This window comes from Gobius niger (genome assembly GCF_951799975.1).
Source record: "Gobius niger genome assembly, chromosome: 16".
NCBI classification, from domain to species: domain Eukaryota; kingdom Metazoa; phylum Chordata; class Actinopteri; order Gobiiformes; family Gobiidae; genus Gobius; species Gobius niger.
The window spans coordinates 16,957,787-16,975,712 of NC_136867.1; the positions used below are offsets into that span (position 1 = coordinate 16,957,787).

General features: G+C 42.5%; 1 protein-coding gene across 1 annotated transcript; it reads right to left on the bottom strand.

The window, feature by feature from the left end:
* Positions 1 to 34: 34 nt before the first annotated feature.
* On the bottom strand, positions 35 to 16,434 carry map3k9 (mitogen-activated protein kinase kinase kinase 9). Its single transcript, XM_079573632.1, has 11 exons — positions 15,641 to 16,434; positions 11,723 to 12,136; positions 9,548 to 9,728; positions 8,182 to 8,330; positions 6,517 to 6,692; positions 6,183 to 6,423; positions 5,165 to 5,287; positions 4,932 to 5,073; positions 4,733 to 4,845; positions 3,790 to 4,500; positions 35 to 2,473 (listed from the first exon to the last, which is right to left on the bottom strand). Exons 1-11 carry the CDS (start codon positions 15,999 to 16,001, stop codon positions 2,031 to 2,033), a joined length of 3,054 nt encoding a protein of 1,017 aa, XP_079429758.1. The 5' UTR covers positions 16,002 to 16,434; the 3' UTR covers positions 35 to 2,030.
* Between the last annotated feature and the right edge of the window lie 1,492 nt (positions 16,435 to 17,926).

Here is a 17,926-nt window from a genome sequence, read left to right on the forward strand (position 1 = left end):
GGCTCTCATTCACACCAATAAACACAACAATTCATTTTTCTTTTGAAGTTTTTACTCAAATCAGTGTTTCCAGTGCAAACGCTTGCCATTCACAGACACTTCCATCTCCTCTCTGAACATGAACCATCGTCAGCTTATTACTGGTCACTATGAAGACTTTTATCTTGCAGCTGCAGGACCCCCTGCAGTTTTTATTCATCAATTTTGCCACAGTCGCTACATATTTACACAAAGGTTGCAGAGTCGCATCCTGTGGAGACCTCTGCAGCCACAAAAGAGTCCTCTGCTTTAGGACGGGAAAGATCCTGCCAAATTACAAAACGGATTGTAGGAACTGAGAAGCTTGTTAATAAATCAAAAAGGCAACTATAAAATAAGGATGCTATTTTATAAATGAATTTGGAGAGTGCAAAGTGTTACAAGTAAAGAAGCAAGAATGTACAATAGCAGTGAGGTGCCTTTAAAAATGAAGGCATTTTGGTAAAAAATAAATGCTTACAAAATTAAATAGGTTACATACATAATAAACCAATAATTACTTTAAACATTGTACAAAACAGTTGCTACATGCCACCAAGAAAAACCTCCCCCTGTCACTCTCATGCATCCCTTATTGGATCGGTAATTTTAATACAAAGCCATGAGGCAGATGATTTACACATGTTCCCTTTAGTTCAAAGAGGCTCTTGAATAGCTGATTTGTTCAAACTAAATCTTATGAGGTCAAATACAATCCAGACGTTCATTACAGACAATGGCAAATCACAGAGCATAGTGGACAAGGTGAAAATGTGCTCCTGTATAAACAGTGTTGTACCCAGTGACGAGTGACTTGGTTAAAAACATGGTGAGATTTTGAGTCAACAACATATCGTGAATGTCAAATACAGTATTGTGTCTTTGTCGAAGTGAAAACCTGAAGATTTACATTCATTGTGCTCTCTACAAGTGCACTTCCTCAAAAGCACAATCTTTAACGGAGGAAGTTTATCAATGCACGTGCCTTATTGGCTGAACAGATGACGGCGACGCAAAAGGGTTTGAACAGTTGATGAAATTGAAAGTCTCATGAGGCAAACTTAACGTAAGATACTGAGGGGGTAATTTACTAAGCGTTTGCTCACGTGCATTAGTAGTAGCACGTGCAAAAGTGGAGTCATTTGTGCATTTTTTACTCACAAAGCATTTTCTTATTTACATATTAGATGTGTGGCTCTATTTCTGTGTTATACATCATTTCAAATGTTAAATCAGGTGCAGCATGCCCACATAATAATATATTTTATTTTTCAGCTTGCACTCGCTATTTAACTCCTCTCTTGATAAATGACCCCCTGAATGTATTGTTAAGGATGTTGTGTTATGGATGAAGTTACCCTGGTGGACAATGTCATCCATAACATGACATTATTATGATTCATATGAAAGTATAATTGCCCATTAATACATTTCCATGAACATGTGGACTGTTTAGTTTTAAAAGAAAAAATGTTGGCAATGAATTCAATGAACAGAGGTATTTTCACTGATCTGATTTGTGTTTCTCTATTTCTATTACAGTACTTAGTTATGATGGGATGAAGTCAGTTGTGAATGTTACTCTTGCAAAGGCAAATCCAATCATTGAAGTTGGATTCGCTCATGGCCCAATGGTACAGTATGGTTGCATAGTTTGCCTCTCCTTATATAACGCCACGGGTCCATTTCCAGTAAGGAAATGCATTAATAAACATGACACAAATTTCAAACTAAGGGACAAGTTTAAATCTTAAATATAATTGTGTTAACTATGTTCCAGTAGTGAGCTAAACCTGTCATATGCACTTTATGAGACATTCCCTTGATTGATGGAACACAGTTTAAAAACATCTTATTCTGACAGCTTAAACTACATTTATTGTGGACAATTTTCTTTTCTCCAACATTCAGTTTCCGTATGTTATAGGCCACATATTTTATACAAATAAGACAAAAAGCAGCACCTTCTGAGCGCAGATAAACAAGTATTCAAAGTAGCTCATACACATGGGTTAAGACCAAAACCCAGGCTTGTATTTATAAGGTGAGTCTTTGGGAAAACTATTGTTTGCTTTGCATAGTGGCACCGTCCCATCTTTCCACTGCTCCTCATCCAGTTTGTCTAGGAGGTTTTGAGTCTTTCTGGGTGAAAAGGGCGTAGGCGCTTCCACAGGAGTGGGTAACACCGCACTGTCCCGTCCGAACTCTGCAGTGGGCGGGGTCTCTGTACTAGAGGTATGGGCAGGGGATTCCCCGGTACCTCTACTAGACCTGGATTCGGACCAGAAGGCGGGGTCAAATCGTGCCCGTGGAGAGGGTCTCGGTCGGGCCACAAAGTCCAGAGTCTTGGGGCGTTCCGGGGCACAGCGGCGACGAGGTGTAGGGGGGAAAACCAGGTTTGGGTCGGGCAGACGGGGGACGTTAGAGCAGCTGTCTTTGAACAGTTTGAATTTGCCTGAGAGGATGAGATTTAAATTATAGTCATTATTTAGTCAGGTTTTAAAGGGGGGTATCATGTTTTTAGCAGGTATTTGGTAACTATGTCAAACACATTTTTAAATCACTATCTTACACTTTATTGTTGAAAAAATGTCCTATTAACTAAAACAGCTGTAAAATATCCAGTAATTTGACTTTCTGATCCTCCATGAGCAACAGTAAGCATCTCCCAATCCCCCTTTTACTCTCCTTCATTGCGCAGCTATTTCAAGGAGCAAAGGGAAGAAAGCATTTCCCTGATAAGCAGGACCTCAGGAGGAGTTTTTTGGGAGCTGTCGCCGCACTGTGAAGAATAACCTTCAAAGATTACTCAAAGATGTGCGAGTGGCTCAATATACATGTTTTTGATGAGTGAACAATATTGTCACAATGCTCTTAAAAACTGAATTTTGCATATTACTCCCGTTTATAATCAGTGTTGGGGAGTAACTAAATACATCTATTTAGAATACGTATTTAGAATACTCATTCTGGTAAAGTTACACTTTCATTTAAGTATTCAGAATACAGTTACTTTCCAAAAATATCAAGAGAATACATCCCAGTACTCAATCATTAAATGTTAGCTCCACATTGCAGAACTTTTAATGTTGAGCCTCCTCCTAAAATAAAATAAAGATTTAAAAGGCCTTAAGCCACAGTTCACTGCTCATGCGTCACATGAGGCCAAGAGCGTTTTTAAGTTCCTTATTGGATTATTGGAACACCTGTTATAAACACACTCAGTGTTTATAACAGGTGTTCCAATAATCGTAGTCTTCATTTTTGTAATTACACACCATATTTATACATAGACCGCCTTTGCTAAGCAGGGAAGGGCCTGGTCGGTACTTGGATGGGAGACCTTTGGGAACACCAGGAAGCCTGGCGAATGTAGTGAGTGAGTGGGTGGTGGTGGTGGTCGGAGGGGCCGATGGCACAGACTGGTCTGGCCTCGCCTCCATCAGTCTACCCCAGGGCAGCTGTGGCTTCAACAGTAGCTTACCACCACCGAGTATGGAGTGAATGATTAATGAGGACAGTGTAGCGCTTTGAGAAACTTGGTAATACAAGCTTCTAAAGCGCATTACAAGTGCAAGGCATTATTATTATTATAAAATTACAATCAATGTGAAAGTATTCTAAAAGTATTCAAAGTGTTCAGAATGTTATAAAAACATTTTAAGGCAAGTATTCAGCAACTAAATACAATTTCAAAGTATTCTCTCCAACACTGTTTATAATGCAGCATATTTAGTGAAGCCACATGATAAATGGTTTAAAGATGCTCACCTGTGTTCTCCAACGCCTCTTTCTCGGGCAGCGGTTCCAGGCTGTTTACGAGACAGTGTTTCTTAATGGCTCCGTCTGAGGGTATACGGCGAAGACTGCGGGACGGGGGAGGTGCGGACGGGACGTGTGTCGGGGTGAGCGACTGACGGGGGTTACGCTTAAAACTCTCCACCTGAGTGTTCACCAGAGGGTTCAACGGGACATGGCGGGGGGGCTGAGAGGTGGGCTGCCCGGACGGCGTAGTCGGACGATAAACTAACAACTCCTCGCTGTCCGATCTCAACAGCGACCGAGTGGAGTTACAGTCAGTCAGTAAAGTGTAGGAAGATGGGAGGAGTTTGTCGGGCGGTTTAAGCGGGCTGTCCCGTTTGAAAAGCTTACGCGTCTGTGCCCCCGTCCTGTGAAACAAATTGTCCCATTTGGATTTGACGCTTTCTTCGGGATGGGCGAAATTCAGCACGTTCAACCCGAGTCCCACGGCGGCCAGAATCGCTCCGCACCCGACCAGGACGACATCGGAGGAGCGGACCCCAGCTGGACTCTTCCTACAGGGGGGAGATACTGGGACGATAGCCATGGGGCAGTACTCGTCACCCTCAGAGTCAGCAGCAGTAGAGGACGAGGGGTGCGGGTCTTTGTGGAAGGGGATGCAGAGGTAGGACTGTCCCGAAGAGGAGGCAGCATCAGTGGAGAAGCAGCAGTCTTCGTTTTCTGAAATGGTAGATGTGTTACATTTTCCAAGCAGTTTCCAAAGTGCTGCACATAAACATAAAGGCAATCTAAAAATAATGATATGCTTTAGTGAAACAACAGTAAAAGCACTGACCCTGCCGAATAAAGCTCAACCCACATTTACCACTGTTATTCACGTCACTATGAAGTTAAGTCAACTTTGTGATATGGATCAAAACATCAGACAATTGCAGTAAATGATCTGCCTCACCCATCTCCACCAGACTGGGCACCCCGGGCACGGCAGGGCTGTGTCTGGGAGATCGGCGTAGGTTTGGGGCACTACAGGAGCGCTGTCTGGTCCCCTCATGAGGCGGCTTCTCTCTGTCAGGGAAACAAAAGCAATCACATTAAAGACTGCAATGTGTTATTCTTTATACAAATGACTATTAACAATGAATAACACTTACACATTGTCAGCACTGTGTTCTCTGTGGGCTCCGCTGCCTCTGCAACGCCCCTTTTTCCTGGAGCCTCTCTTCTGCCCCTCCTCCTCATGGTGGCTCAAGCTCGAGGTGCGATAAAAGGTTGCATTACCATCTCCAGGAGTCACTATCAAAAGACATGGTTTTAATTGGTGCAAAATGCCAACTTTTCTTTCTTTTGTAGAAATGGCATAAAGGAAAGTGTCCATGGCGCTTACGCTGTATGGCTCTGAGGCGGGGCAGGACAGGGGGGCTGCTGGGAGGACTGGAGCAGCTGCTGAGTAAACTTCTTCGTCGATCGTGGGACGGAGAGGCCTGCACTGTGATTTTGTGCTGAAAATCTGTCCATAAAAAAGAAGGCACAATCAAAACCAATGTAAAATCCATACACTTTCATACACCACCTGGATTTATCTAACAACTGTTTTGATCTGGGATTGCTGCAGTTGGTCAGGTCTGGGTTCAGCAACACTATCTGCCCTAAGAATGAGATCAGTGAATTTTGTGAAACAGTGGTTCAGGGAGCATGAGATATTTCAGACATGGATTGGCCGTCCATACCTTAGTCCTATTGAGAAGCTTTCATCAATACAAGATCTTGGTGAATAATCAATGCAGAACTGGATCTTAGAGCGTAAAGGTGGTCCAGTGAAATATTCTATGATGTGACCCATTTTTTTGTGCCAACACACCTTTTTTTGTCAGACAGTATATGAAAGTAGTTTGTTCACCACATAAAGTTATGGCGTGTTTATCCCCTTACCCTTACCCATCCCAAGAACATGTTCTCCAGTTCAGTTTTACCCAAATCTTAAAGCTTCTTGACATGGGAGCTTACAGCGTAAGAGTAACACTTCATTTGAAAGCTAAGACCAACAAAACTCATCTAAGCTTCTTCCTTGTTTTGTCTCAATCGATTTTGTTGTGTTTTGGTTGCTTCATGTGCATTTTTTTGTCACATTCTCGTTGCTTTTTTTGTAGCGTTCTGGCCGCACTATGTTTTTTAGTGTAGAGCCATGAAAACGCGACAAAAATGTGATGAAAATACAATTAAAACGTGACAACAAAAACAAGGAAAGAGCTCAGGACTTCGCTTTCAAATGAGGCGTTACACTGACCTATAGGTTGTAAACTCTCAGGTGAAGAAGCTTTAGATTTGGGTAAAGCCAAACTGGAGAAAATGTGCTTGGTAAAGGCGGGTGGTAAGAGGTTAATATCTTATCAGAAACTTCTTACCCGATGGAAGGCTGATCCTGTTGCCGTCCTTCAGTTTCAGCCGGTTGCGTCTGAACTTGCCCTGCCTGCGCTCCACGTGGGGCTTGTCCTGGTAAAGCTGGTGGATGATGATGTTCAGCTCTCGCTCCAGGATGTGGATCTCCCTCTCGGCCAGCTCCTGCTCTCTCCTCCGCAGCTCCTCCTCCTGGCACTTCTGCTGCAGCGCGGCCTGTCTGAGCTCCTCTTCCCACGACCGCAGCTCCTTCACGTGCAAACAGGTCAAACAAAAACAAATGAATGTGTAAGGGATACGGAGCTCTGAATTCATCCTCTCTCAAGTACGGCAGCTGCGTACCTTCTCCTTGGTCCTGAGTTGGTCAAACATCTCCTGTATCTCCAGTTTCCAGTCGTTCTGCAGTGAGTGGAAGGACTCGGCCGGCATCTCGAAAAACCCGGACTCCTCGATGGCCGTGAGCTGGACCAGGATCGAGCTGAACGCAGGGCGACAGTGAGTGTTTGGGCTCCAACAGGCTGGGGGAAAGATAAACAACATTATAACTTTAAACCTTTATAGGGCACTCATTGTAATACTTTGAAATTTCAAATTTCAAATTAAGAGTATTATTGGGGGACAAACCACAAGTATATTTCTATTTCTATATATATTTATGTATATTTATTCTATATCAATCAGAAAATCACTGTGAGCGAAGTTACCATATTTAGTTCCTTGCCCTAAACTGGTAAAAAAAATAATATATATATATATACTGTAAACAAACTACCATAATTAGACCATTGCCCTTTAAGAGGTAAAAAAAAATACAAAGGTTTAAATATAAAATATAGGTATCGCTTTAGATTAAAGTGTGCTCATTAAGTATTAATAAGCATTAGTAATCATTTTAGAGTTAGGGTAAGGGTTAAGGTCAGGGTTGGCTATGAATAAGCGTATTATTAATGGCCTATTAGAATGTTAACAGATAAAGTATAATAAGCAGTGTGTTAATACTTTACAAGCATATTATTAATGCTTATTAATACTTAACGAGTACACCTTAATACAAAGCGTTACCAAAATATACAAAAAGTACTTTCATGTCTCAGGGAGTGCTGGATTCAGGAGACGTTGTATTTTGTGATATTGATGTTTGAATTATCACACCGGTCATAGGCAAGAGCTTTTTTAATGTGATTGTGCTTTACGTGCAGTAGGCGGGGTCAGTCACTTCCAGTATTGTTTGACTATTTTTTAATTTATTTTTTACTAAAAAGGCGCATTGAGTTGCCTTGTGTACGAAATGCGCGGTATAAATAAAGTTGCCTTGCCTTGCCTAATAATAACCTTTCACAACATAAAAACAGAGTCCTAAGGTTTATTGGTTCTTTTGTCCAAAAAAATACTGTACCTGCCTTTTTTATGCTGTAATTTCACTTATTTTACTGCATTCTCCAAAACCAACACATATATCATCACTTAGCACAATAATTCACCAATAAAATGTGTTTTATCAACTTACCTGATTGGCTTAGTGAGGACTACATGCTTCTTTACCTTACTGATGTGCAGCAGGGAGGCCATATGTAATGTGTGTAATTACCAAAAAATAGTCACTTGTGCTATAGTATTGTATAGTTATTATACACTCCAGTAGTTGTGTATTCAAATAATATTTCTCATCCTTTATACAACTTTCTCCTTTACTTGTTATTCTATCTATCTGTTTATCAGTTAAATAAACAAACGTTTATGCGTGTAAATAGGCATGGAAACCTGACATTATGAAAAGACATATTGGTTGAAATTATTCTGTTGGTTAAAAAACTTGAAAGTACAAAAGCAATGGTCATCATAGGCTGCAGTTTGGTGATAACTCCTTTATTCTAATCTTTATATAAATCTGCATCTTTGGATAATGGAGGCCAACTAAATTTGGGGGTGTCATTTTGCTGACTATCCACTACATAACAATAACACCTTTAAAAGTAATAATAAATGCACAACCTGTTTCTGTCTTACCCTCCATGAGTCGTGCGAAAGGCTCTGGGCAGGTCGAGGGAATGGGCAGAGCCAGTTTGTTCATGGCCACGCCGTACGCCACCGCGAGCCCATCTATCCCTCTGAAAGGCACCTCTCCGGTCAGCAGCTCCCACAGCAGCACGCCATAGCTTCAACACACCGACAAAGAAAAACACACTCACTACCCATTAAAACCTGGGTCAGATGTACGCGCCAGTCGCTAATGCGTTTTTTCAATCAGTGAATAAAATGTGGCAATGAATATATGAATATTAAGCAGGAAAAGTGTTTGGTTGATTTGAATAAATGTTTGAAAGAGCAGGAGTGCAGTCAGCCTATTTGATATACACCCCACTTTGATAGCATATTTTTTTTCCTTAACAAAGCTGTTCTCTCAATTTATCTGTGTCTGGGACTAGCGCAATATCTAATGCAAACAACTACTCTTTAAACAGTGCTTGTTGTAATAGTCGGAATTGTCTCTCTTCATTAACATGGACATGTCAACTTTTTTCAACCTTTCCCAATATGATTACCACGGTATTACGCACTGCCAACATTTCCCCTTCAAATGAAGTGTTTTCCGGACTATAAGTCACACTTTATATAAATTACTTTTGTAATCTATAATCGGGTGCGATTTATATATCAAATTATATCAGCTAGATGGCCATAACTAGAGAAATGAATTTGCAAATGAGAGCTTGAACAGTGTGCTGCCGGAAGAGGCTTGTAAACTGTGCAGTTACGCCTAGATGCCCAGGTAGTTGCCAAAGCTGGTGCGACTTATAGTCCAGTAAATACGGTAATTAGAAAAAACACAGAACACTACTGTAAATTTTTTTTTTTTTTTAAAGTTTTACGTAGTGTCTCATATTCTGACATGGGGCTTAGACTCATACAGTATCTCCCCCATTGTGAGATCTGGCCACGTGTCATTCCGTAGATCTGAGCTTGTCAAATAATTTCAGACTTCCTATTATCATATCGGTGTGTGAAAATGTCAGCCCACTCCAGCATACAATTATATTTATGCTCGAACGCTTCCTTTGACCTGCCCCAGTTTCCTGTGCCTTTATAACGCGGTAGTTTGTTCTTTTTTTTTAAGCTCTCTGTGTTTCCATGGCGACTGCAGCAAAAGCTCAACTTAATCGAGAGCGAAATCGATAAACGTTTCTGGCTCCGTCTACTGTCAGATTGCCCAGACAGACGTGGAGAGAGGACGAAGAAGAAAAACATCTTCCTTGATTGAATTTATGGTGAGCAATTTATGATGTAATGTACAATATCATGCATTCTTTCCCACTTTATTCCCAATGTTATGCACAGCCTCTGAAAAAGACCACATTGAGCACACTGAGCACACCTCCACACGTCGCTGCCCTTGGAGAAAGTGGACGAGCGAATGACTTCCGGGGCCATCCAGGCGTACGTCCCGGCCGCGCTCATTTTGGTGGTTCGATGCCACTCTCGGGCCAGGCCAAAATCTGTGATCTTCAGCGTCTTGTTGCTGAAATCCTCCATTTCAATTCGCTCCAGGATTAGGACTAAATTTAGAGTTGGTGAGGTTAGGGGGGGGGGGCAGCGGAGCAATGAATAGGATTGTGATGGGAGGTGGCACAAAATTAGGGACGAAATTAATGAAAAAAATTGATAAGGGAGGTAAAAATCATCCCAATGTCGTATGTTGGGGAAGGGTGTTCACAAACACAATACAGGTGGAAAAAAAGGATATTTCAGAAACAGAATAAAATATAGAAGAAAGGAGGGAACACAGCATGAAAGGATTGGAAAGGAGTAGGACAGAGGAGAGGAAAACAGAGAAGGCAAGAAAAAGTGAGACAAAGAGTGGACAACAGTTTATAAAGTATAAATTAGAGGGTTTGCAAATCAGTTTGATGTTGCAATTAATTTATTATACTAAAAGAAAGCACCTGAGGATTCAACTCCCTACTGAACTTATCAGCAAACCCCGTTTTACAGGAATAGTCAGCTCGTTTCCCAAACCACAAGCTCCACGGACTGCCAGGCCATCTGCCGGTGCTGCCCAGAGATGGGGCGTGTCCACAGGCTGCGGCCAACATCAAACCCCCTTCATCTGCAGCATGTGGCTCCAAAGCGCCACACAACACACCATAGACGGGCCCAGTCTCATGTGGAAGTACATTTAAAGCTCTTGGGACAAATCACAGGCTAAATGTCCGCACTCAAGTTAATGCACAGCGGTTAATGCATGAGCAGACAATAGCAAAAAACGTGTTCAGAGAAAATAAAACTGGAGAGATAGTGAGGTCACATGTAGATTATTTGTCTAAACAGTAAAGGAGTGTGTCAGTTGTATATTAGTACATTTACAGACAAACAGTAAACTTTACATTTACTATTGCACACAAAAACATAAACACAGTTATAGGGTCAACGTGTGGGTCTGTACTAAAAAATAAAACATGTATGGAAGTTCCTTGATGTAAAGACACTTGTGCCCAGTGAAGGCAGAAAAGTAAATATAAATGCTACCTTTTTTTTACCAGTGATTTGAACATATCTTTCATATGCTATTAAATGGACCAAAAAACCAGCAACAGAATAGCCTTATGCATGTCAATAGATACATAAAAGTTGTGTTCATAGGCCCCACAGTTCCATTTAACATTTCGAGCTAACCAGCCATATCCAAAACTTGCTACAAGTTGGATACGATTTCAATCATCAGGGACACATTATTGAATAAACAATATTTGCCCCAACGTACCCAGTGCAAATCTCCTTTTTGATTTGGCACAATCTGACTTGGGTCTGTAACACATTTGTGGCCTGAATAGAAGCTAAATGTAGTCAGTCACATCTTACATGACCGCAGTCTGCGTCACAGTGAAGCCTGAGTGGACCACTTCACAACAACCTCCAACCAAACATGGGGTATGACGAAGGCTTAATATCACACTTTAAACACACAGTTGTACAGTGCAGCACAGATTGCACTTTCTTTTCCAAAACTTTTAAAAATAGAGGCCTGCATTGAGACTGGGTTTTCCCCAAAGGCTGTACTGACAGTAGATGTAGTGACTTAACCTTTTAGCAGCCTATTGGACGTGGTCTGCTCAGCGCAGACTGGGCCAATGGGAGTGGAGCAATTCACTCTAGGAGGATCCACTGAAGCAGCAGCGGGAAGAGCGCGGGGCAAATCCGCAGTAATAGGCTTGGGATTTAGGAGGTCCAGTAAAATGCAAGATTACAACTGCTCCACAAACACATGACTTTTCCTCTCTGCACTGATCCTGAGTAAAGAAATAATGACAGGGTGAAAACGTGGCCCTGCGAGACTTCTCTTAGGTGATGAGGAGATTATAATATGGGGTGTCAAGTTTTCTCTCTATCCATGGATGAAGAAAAATTAGGAGCTTTGCCAAAATAATTAAAACCTAAATTGGCTATTCTCCTTTGAAAGTCATCAAAATGGTTTAATAGCAGGAAGAAACTCATGTCACCCATTAATTTGAGCAATGGGTGTACACAATATTATGAAAGAAAAGAATCTTACTGTTGCTGGACTTGAGATCCCGGTGGATGATGGGCACAATGGCCTGGCTGTGGAGGTACAACATGCCTCTCGCGACCTGCTCGGCCCAATCCACCAGCGTGCAGGGCGGGACGCGTTTCCCGGCCAGGGCGCGGTTCAGCGGGCCCCCCCGGGCGAACTCCATCACCAGGCAGAGGTTCGGCTCTTGCAGGCAAACCCCCAGCAGCGCCATGATGTTGGGATGGCTCAGCATGGCGAACAGTTTGGCCTCCTGACGAACGCTCTCCAGGATCTGCCCCACCTCCTCGTCCGGGTCCCGCCTCGCCGCCTTCACCGCCACCTCCATCCCCCTCCACACGGCGCGGTACACTTTCCCGAAGCCGCCCACGCCGATGATCTCCTCCAGCGTCAGCTCAGAGAAGTCGATCTCCAGGACTGGAAGGAGAAAAGGAAAAGGTGGCATTTGTTATTTGTCTTTATACATGACACTAATAAACCCTCATCCCCACAAAGCTGCGAATGACCAACAGTTTTGCCACATATAAAAAAGTGTCATGGAGGATTAGATCTTTGCCAAGTAGGATCACAAAACACGGTCATGGAGTTCGAGATGCTTTCTACTAAGCCACATTGCTGCGTTGCCCCAAATACTGCAGCATCTCTCACTTACTGTTACACAAGAGGTGGCATATGCCCTCAAATCTGCTCCAATCTTGGGCTGAAAGGAGGGCAGGTTGCATGATGGGAAAAATATGGTTGAAGCTTAAATAACAGGTGATGTGAGCGGGGACAACACGCTGATAGTCACTGGTCAAGATACGGCTCTGTGGTGTTTCATGTAGTGCTGTTCCTCGGCAGACCGACTAGGATGAATATTTCAGGTAGTTTTGAAAGTAGGCCAGTGACAATGCAGCAACAGAGAGGCAGCCAGGAGCGCAGTTGTGGACCACAGTCACAACGAGGATGCTCTGTGGCCTTAAAGAAAGCGTTAGTGTTAATGCGTGCTCTCGTGCAGAAACAAATGAGAATGTATTTGGTCACAAAAAATAATGGTGAAACATTTCCAAAGGGACAATGTGGATTTAGCTAACTGTAATCATCTCTGCAGCGGTTTAGTCACAGAAGCCTTCCTTCCGCATTTGTGTGAAGAGATAAAGTCTGTTGTTTCAGTGTATTTGTGTAAACTGTTTGCACAAAGATTGGACAGACATAAGTGCCACCTGATTATGCCTTTTAGATAAAAAGAAATACCTCATGCTTTTCATCGCCTTATTGTGTTTATTAACCTTCCCAGGCATAGGGCGGTCACGATAATTACTTTATTGAATTATCGTTCAATAAATGACAGATAAACAATATATTTTTGGGCTCAATATTTATCGTCAGTACATTTACTTGCATATTCCCCTCAATATTTCTAAGGCAATACTTTAAAGCAGTACTAAGTAACTTGTTTACCGTAATATTACTTTTCGTAGTCCCTCTGGGGGTAATACAAGTGTTGATGGGATGATTGGGGGGTCTTCATCGGCCCCTGGTGTCACGAAGAAGAAGAAGAAGAAGAAGAAGAAGAAGAAGAAGAAGAAGAAGAAGAAGAAGAAGAAGAAGAAGAAGAAGAAGAAGAAGAAGAAGAAGAAGAAGAAGAAGAAGAAGAAGAAGAAGAAGAAGAAGAAGAAGAAGAAGAAGAAGAAGAAGAAGAAGAAGACAGGCTAACGGGCAAAGCTAACTGCGGACTAGCGCCACTTAAACAGTATTTACAGCCAAGTTTGAGTAAAAAGAAATACAACATCCCTCTCTCCCTTTGTCTTTTCTGTCAGTGTAGTATTTACTCTCACGGACAATTGATGAGTAAAAAAACGCAACATGCTACGATGCCTGCAGTGGTGCTCATGGCCTTCAGGGGCAACTTAGTACTGCTTTAAGTCGTGTTTTATTGTATTTCATGTTCACTGTGGAATTTGTTCAGATGGAGTACTTTTAGAACAGAGCTTACCTGTAATTTTTAAGCGCTAAAGTTAGTTTCTGTGGCATTATAAAGTCTTCAATAATATTGTTTATCGCATTAGTTTTCTCAACATACTATGCATTGCATAAATGTCATGAAATGGACATGTCATACCTCGCCATACTTTAGTATACAGCCTGGATTCCTTATTCATTTTTGCGGGGAGAGAACGCTGAAATCAAACAGATCCATTTGTAGGAACAGGCTCAGACCACTAAAGGCATTTCTATGATTTCTATGTTCCAGACGCTTTATTTGGATAACGTTTTACTGCAACATTGTCAAATCTAAACAGACAGCTGGATTACTTGCATGATTTTGCGATTTTTACATACAAGATTGATGCAACTTGCACTGTTGTACAACTCTAACAACAACTCATTCCCTTATTCCACTTGAACTAAACGGATTACAATATTCCTCTACAAAACATGCTTGTTAGAACATGCTCAAATCATTCATGTTGATATAATTTATAGTTTCCATCAAACCTCGTGACAGAATATAAGGATGAGCCGTGAAACTAGTGTACGCGTTGCAGTTTTGACTTTTGCCACTGCAGCACGAGCATGAAAATGCCTGAACTACCTCAGCAAGAAAAATGTGATCCCGCATTGGATCTGAAGCCCGGCTGGAAAAGAGCGATCGATAAAGTGATTCTGGGAGTTTCTGAGAAATGCACTTCAACATTTTCAGCTCATCTTTTCACACTGCATAAAGGGAGCCTTTCAACATAATCGCCTTTCGTCCAGGTAGGTTAGACATATATGGAGTGGACATTGAATTATACACTCCAATACATTTACTATTTGTCCCCTGATTATTCAAGAAAAACAGTGATTATACTGGCACCAACTCCAGGTTTGTAGGATGGATAGATTCGCTTTTTTTGGGAGACAGCGTGCAACCTGACTCCAGAGAATCCCTGACTGCAGCTCACATGGACAAAGAGAATAATAACTGGAGCTGGGGAGAGGAGAGAGTGGAGTGGTGGAAAGGAGGAGGAGGAAGAGGAGAGGTGGACACGCTTCAGGGCAGGACCGTGACACAGCACTCTCAACCTGCTGCCTCTGCCAATCCACCAGAGGCTGAGTGTGTGGCTTCAGGTCAGCACACAGGAGCAGAGAGCGCAACGGGGGCCAAGACTTTAAACGTCCTTTGTGCGATGTGACATTTCGAGGACAGGTCTTTAGCTCTGCTTGAGTCATTGTCATTGTCAATGTTCCCAGTGCGACTATTGCTACTTATTATTTGAGTACCGCCTTGAAAACGAGATGGTTTATCCTCTCAATACATTTCATTTCATATTTTGCTGCATGATATAACCAAGCACTTATTTCATAATTGTTGTTTGAAGGCCTGTTGCTACGCTGGTGTGCCACAGGTCAGTCAGTTGTGTAGTTGACCTGTGATGCGAAAGGCCAGGGACTCAATTCCAAACCCCAAAACTGTAAATAGTTTCAAATTGTACCCAAACAGGACTATTGTGGGTCAGGTCCCTCCTGTGTTTGATCTCTGAGTAGCACTGGTTTGATATGACTTCTATGATTGATCAAAGTTTAGAGTCTGGGTGAATTCCCCCTTAGGTTTGATAAAAGTGTATGGGTCTGAAAACACAATATTTGCTCAGATTTGGGGCTACTTGCTTTTTTTTTCCAGTTCACACTGTTTCAGACAGCTAAGTAGGCTAATGGAGCTTTTGTGGAGTGAATGAAACAATTGCCCCCTCTGAAGCACCGAAGGTGACTTGTGAATTGCTTTTATTTTATGAGTGACTAAATATGATGTTAATGGTCACACATACACATACTGCACGGTTCCCTTAACCTACATCTCGCCTCTTTCTTCTGGGCCCCTGTGGCAGAGCCTGTCCCAGCCTCGGTTACGCCCCTGCTTTGATTGGCTGCGGCGGCTACAATGGGATAAAGACTCACGGTGCAGAGGAGGCACGGAGATGTGCTCGGAGGCGTCCCGCGCGTCGTCCTCCTCGTCTATGCATTTCCCCACGCTCACGTAGTTGGAGGGGAAAATGCCCACACGGTCCGCGATCATCCCGGTCCACCAGCCCTCGTCCCCGGACACCAGCGAGTCCTTGGACAGCACCTCCACCACGTCGCCCCTCCGCAGGCTGAGCTCGTCCTCCGCAGTGGCTTCATAGTCGAACACCGCGGTCCACAGCGCGCATCCCGCCGCCCTGCAGGGCCCCGGGTCCGGCTCAAAAACATCCCCCTCGTCTGCGTCTCCAGGGGTGGGACTCAAACTGTTATTGTCCGTAGCGGGTTTGGAGGCATCCATGGAGGCGATCCATCAGGGGCGAGCTGGCGCATTACAGACACCTGACACGGGCGGGCTAACGATGCACAGAAACGCTAGCTGGGGGGTAATCCCGGCCCAAACACGCCACCGTCCCGCCGCATCACCGGGATGGCCATGCCCAGTGCACCCCCCCGGACTAAATGTAGCTTTCCATTGCAACAAAAAACGGCTTCAATCTGCAGCAAATGCTCGCTCGAACCTTTAGCATGCGCTCTGTCTTAACCCTAAGCCAATTGTAGCAACATGCGTGTCAGACCCCAGCTCCTATTGGTCCAAAGGCACGTCACTCACAGCGTCAGTCCCGCCCACTGGGAAACGTCAAAGCGTGAATCTTGTTTGACCAATTAGTCGTGTATGGGGTTTAACAATATGGGTTTAACCATGGCTTAGTTTGATTTCCTGTTGTATGGATGTAAATTCAGCTCATCCTAAAATATAGTTTTAATATAGGCTATAGGCGAGGCATCATGACACAAATGAGGCTAAATTGTACTACGCTGCCACAGTGGGCCTTTGAATGGTATTTTGAACATTAGATTTCTGACTGTTTTTGTGTGTCAATTTCGATGTATTGACCAATGATAACAGTTTGATTGGCCTCAGTAAATAGGCTAGATCTGGCAACAATGAGGACATGCATATGTTTTAAAGTGGTGGGACATCTGCTCACATTAAAGGAGCTATACCTGATTTTACTTCTAGAAATGGAATGCAAATTATTTTACCCTCCTTTTGTATATTTAGTATTATTATACTCTCGTCCCGCAGGAGGTGTTCCAGGCATGTCCTAGTGGGACAAGGCCTCGTGGAAGACCCTGGACACGCTGGAGGGACTATGTCTCCGAGCTGGCCTGGTGTCGCCTCGGGGTCCCCCCAGAACAGCTGGAGGAGGTGTGTGTGGATCGGGAAGTCTGGGTATCTCTGCTGAGACTGCTGCCCTCGCGACCCGGCCCCGGATAAAGCGGAAGATAATGGATGGATGGATGGCTGGATGGATGGATAGTATATTGCAAACTCAAATGCTTGTAGGGAAAACAGCGTGCATCAAATTATTAAACATTTGCATCAATTTCATGAACTTTCAGGCTATTTTTCTAGCATTTTTGTGAATGTGAGCCTGAAAAGTGACCCTGCAAGTTGTGAAATTTGCCTATTAACTTGTCTCTGTAAAGAATTTGGATGCTACAAAGATATTAGGAAAGTTGCGAATGATTTGGACCACAACTACTATTTTAATTTAGTGGCTTCCCCTTTCATTGTTGGCAATCAAAAAATCAGGTATAGAGCATTATTGACAGACATATATATATATATATATATATATATATATATATATATATATATATATATATATATATATATATATATATATATATATATATATATATATATATATATATATATGTATAAGTATAAGAACTTCATTTGAAATGTTGCAATGTTTTCTGTAATAACACATAACTTAAATACCATACATAGGACCCTTTCCTTCTCCCTTTTTAGTTTATTTGATTTATGTTGTTGCCTTGAGGGTGGTGTAATGGACCCCACAAATAAACCCTTATAGCTTCCTCCACGGTCCGTTTTGTTTTTGTGCCTAAAAGATAGTCAAGATAGTAGTGGAATAAAACGGAAACAGCGATCTGATGTGATGCTATAAGAGGCAAGTTTGCTTTGTGGTGGGTCAATTGTGTAACACGTTTATTTGATATCTGATGTGTGTAATAAGCCAGAGGTTGTAAGGCTAGATTCATCTTGACGTTGCCAATACCCCTTGATATACTCTACACTTTAATCTGCAGAACAAATAGAATTATGTGCTTCTACCTTCATTTTCATGCCTTGCACTGGCAGCTATAGATAAGTTATTCATTAGACTATCCTGATTTTCAGTTTTGTTGTAT

Bases quoted from the DNA above. Each gene is read 5' to 3' on its own strand.
- map3k9 (XM_079573632.1), bottom strand. From the start codon at position 16,001: ATGGATGCCTCCAAACCCGCTACGGACAATAACAGTTTGAGTCCCACC. The intron at 4,846-4,931 runs GTAAGTGTTATT...TTTCCCTGACAG, and splicing joins GAACACAGTGCTGACAATGT to AGAGAAGCCGCCTCATGAGG. The intron at 2,474-3,789 runs GTGAGCATCTTT...TCATCCTCTCAG, and splicing joins AGAGGCGTTGGAGAACACAG to GCAAATTCAAACTGTTCAAA.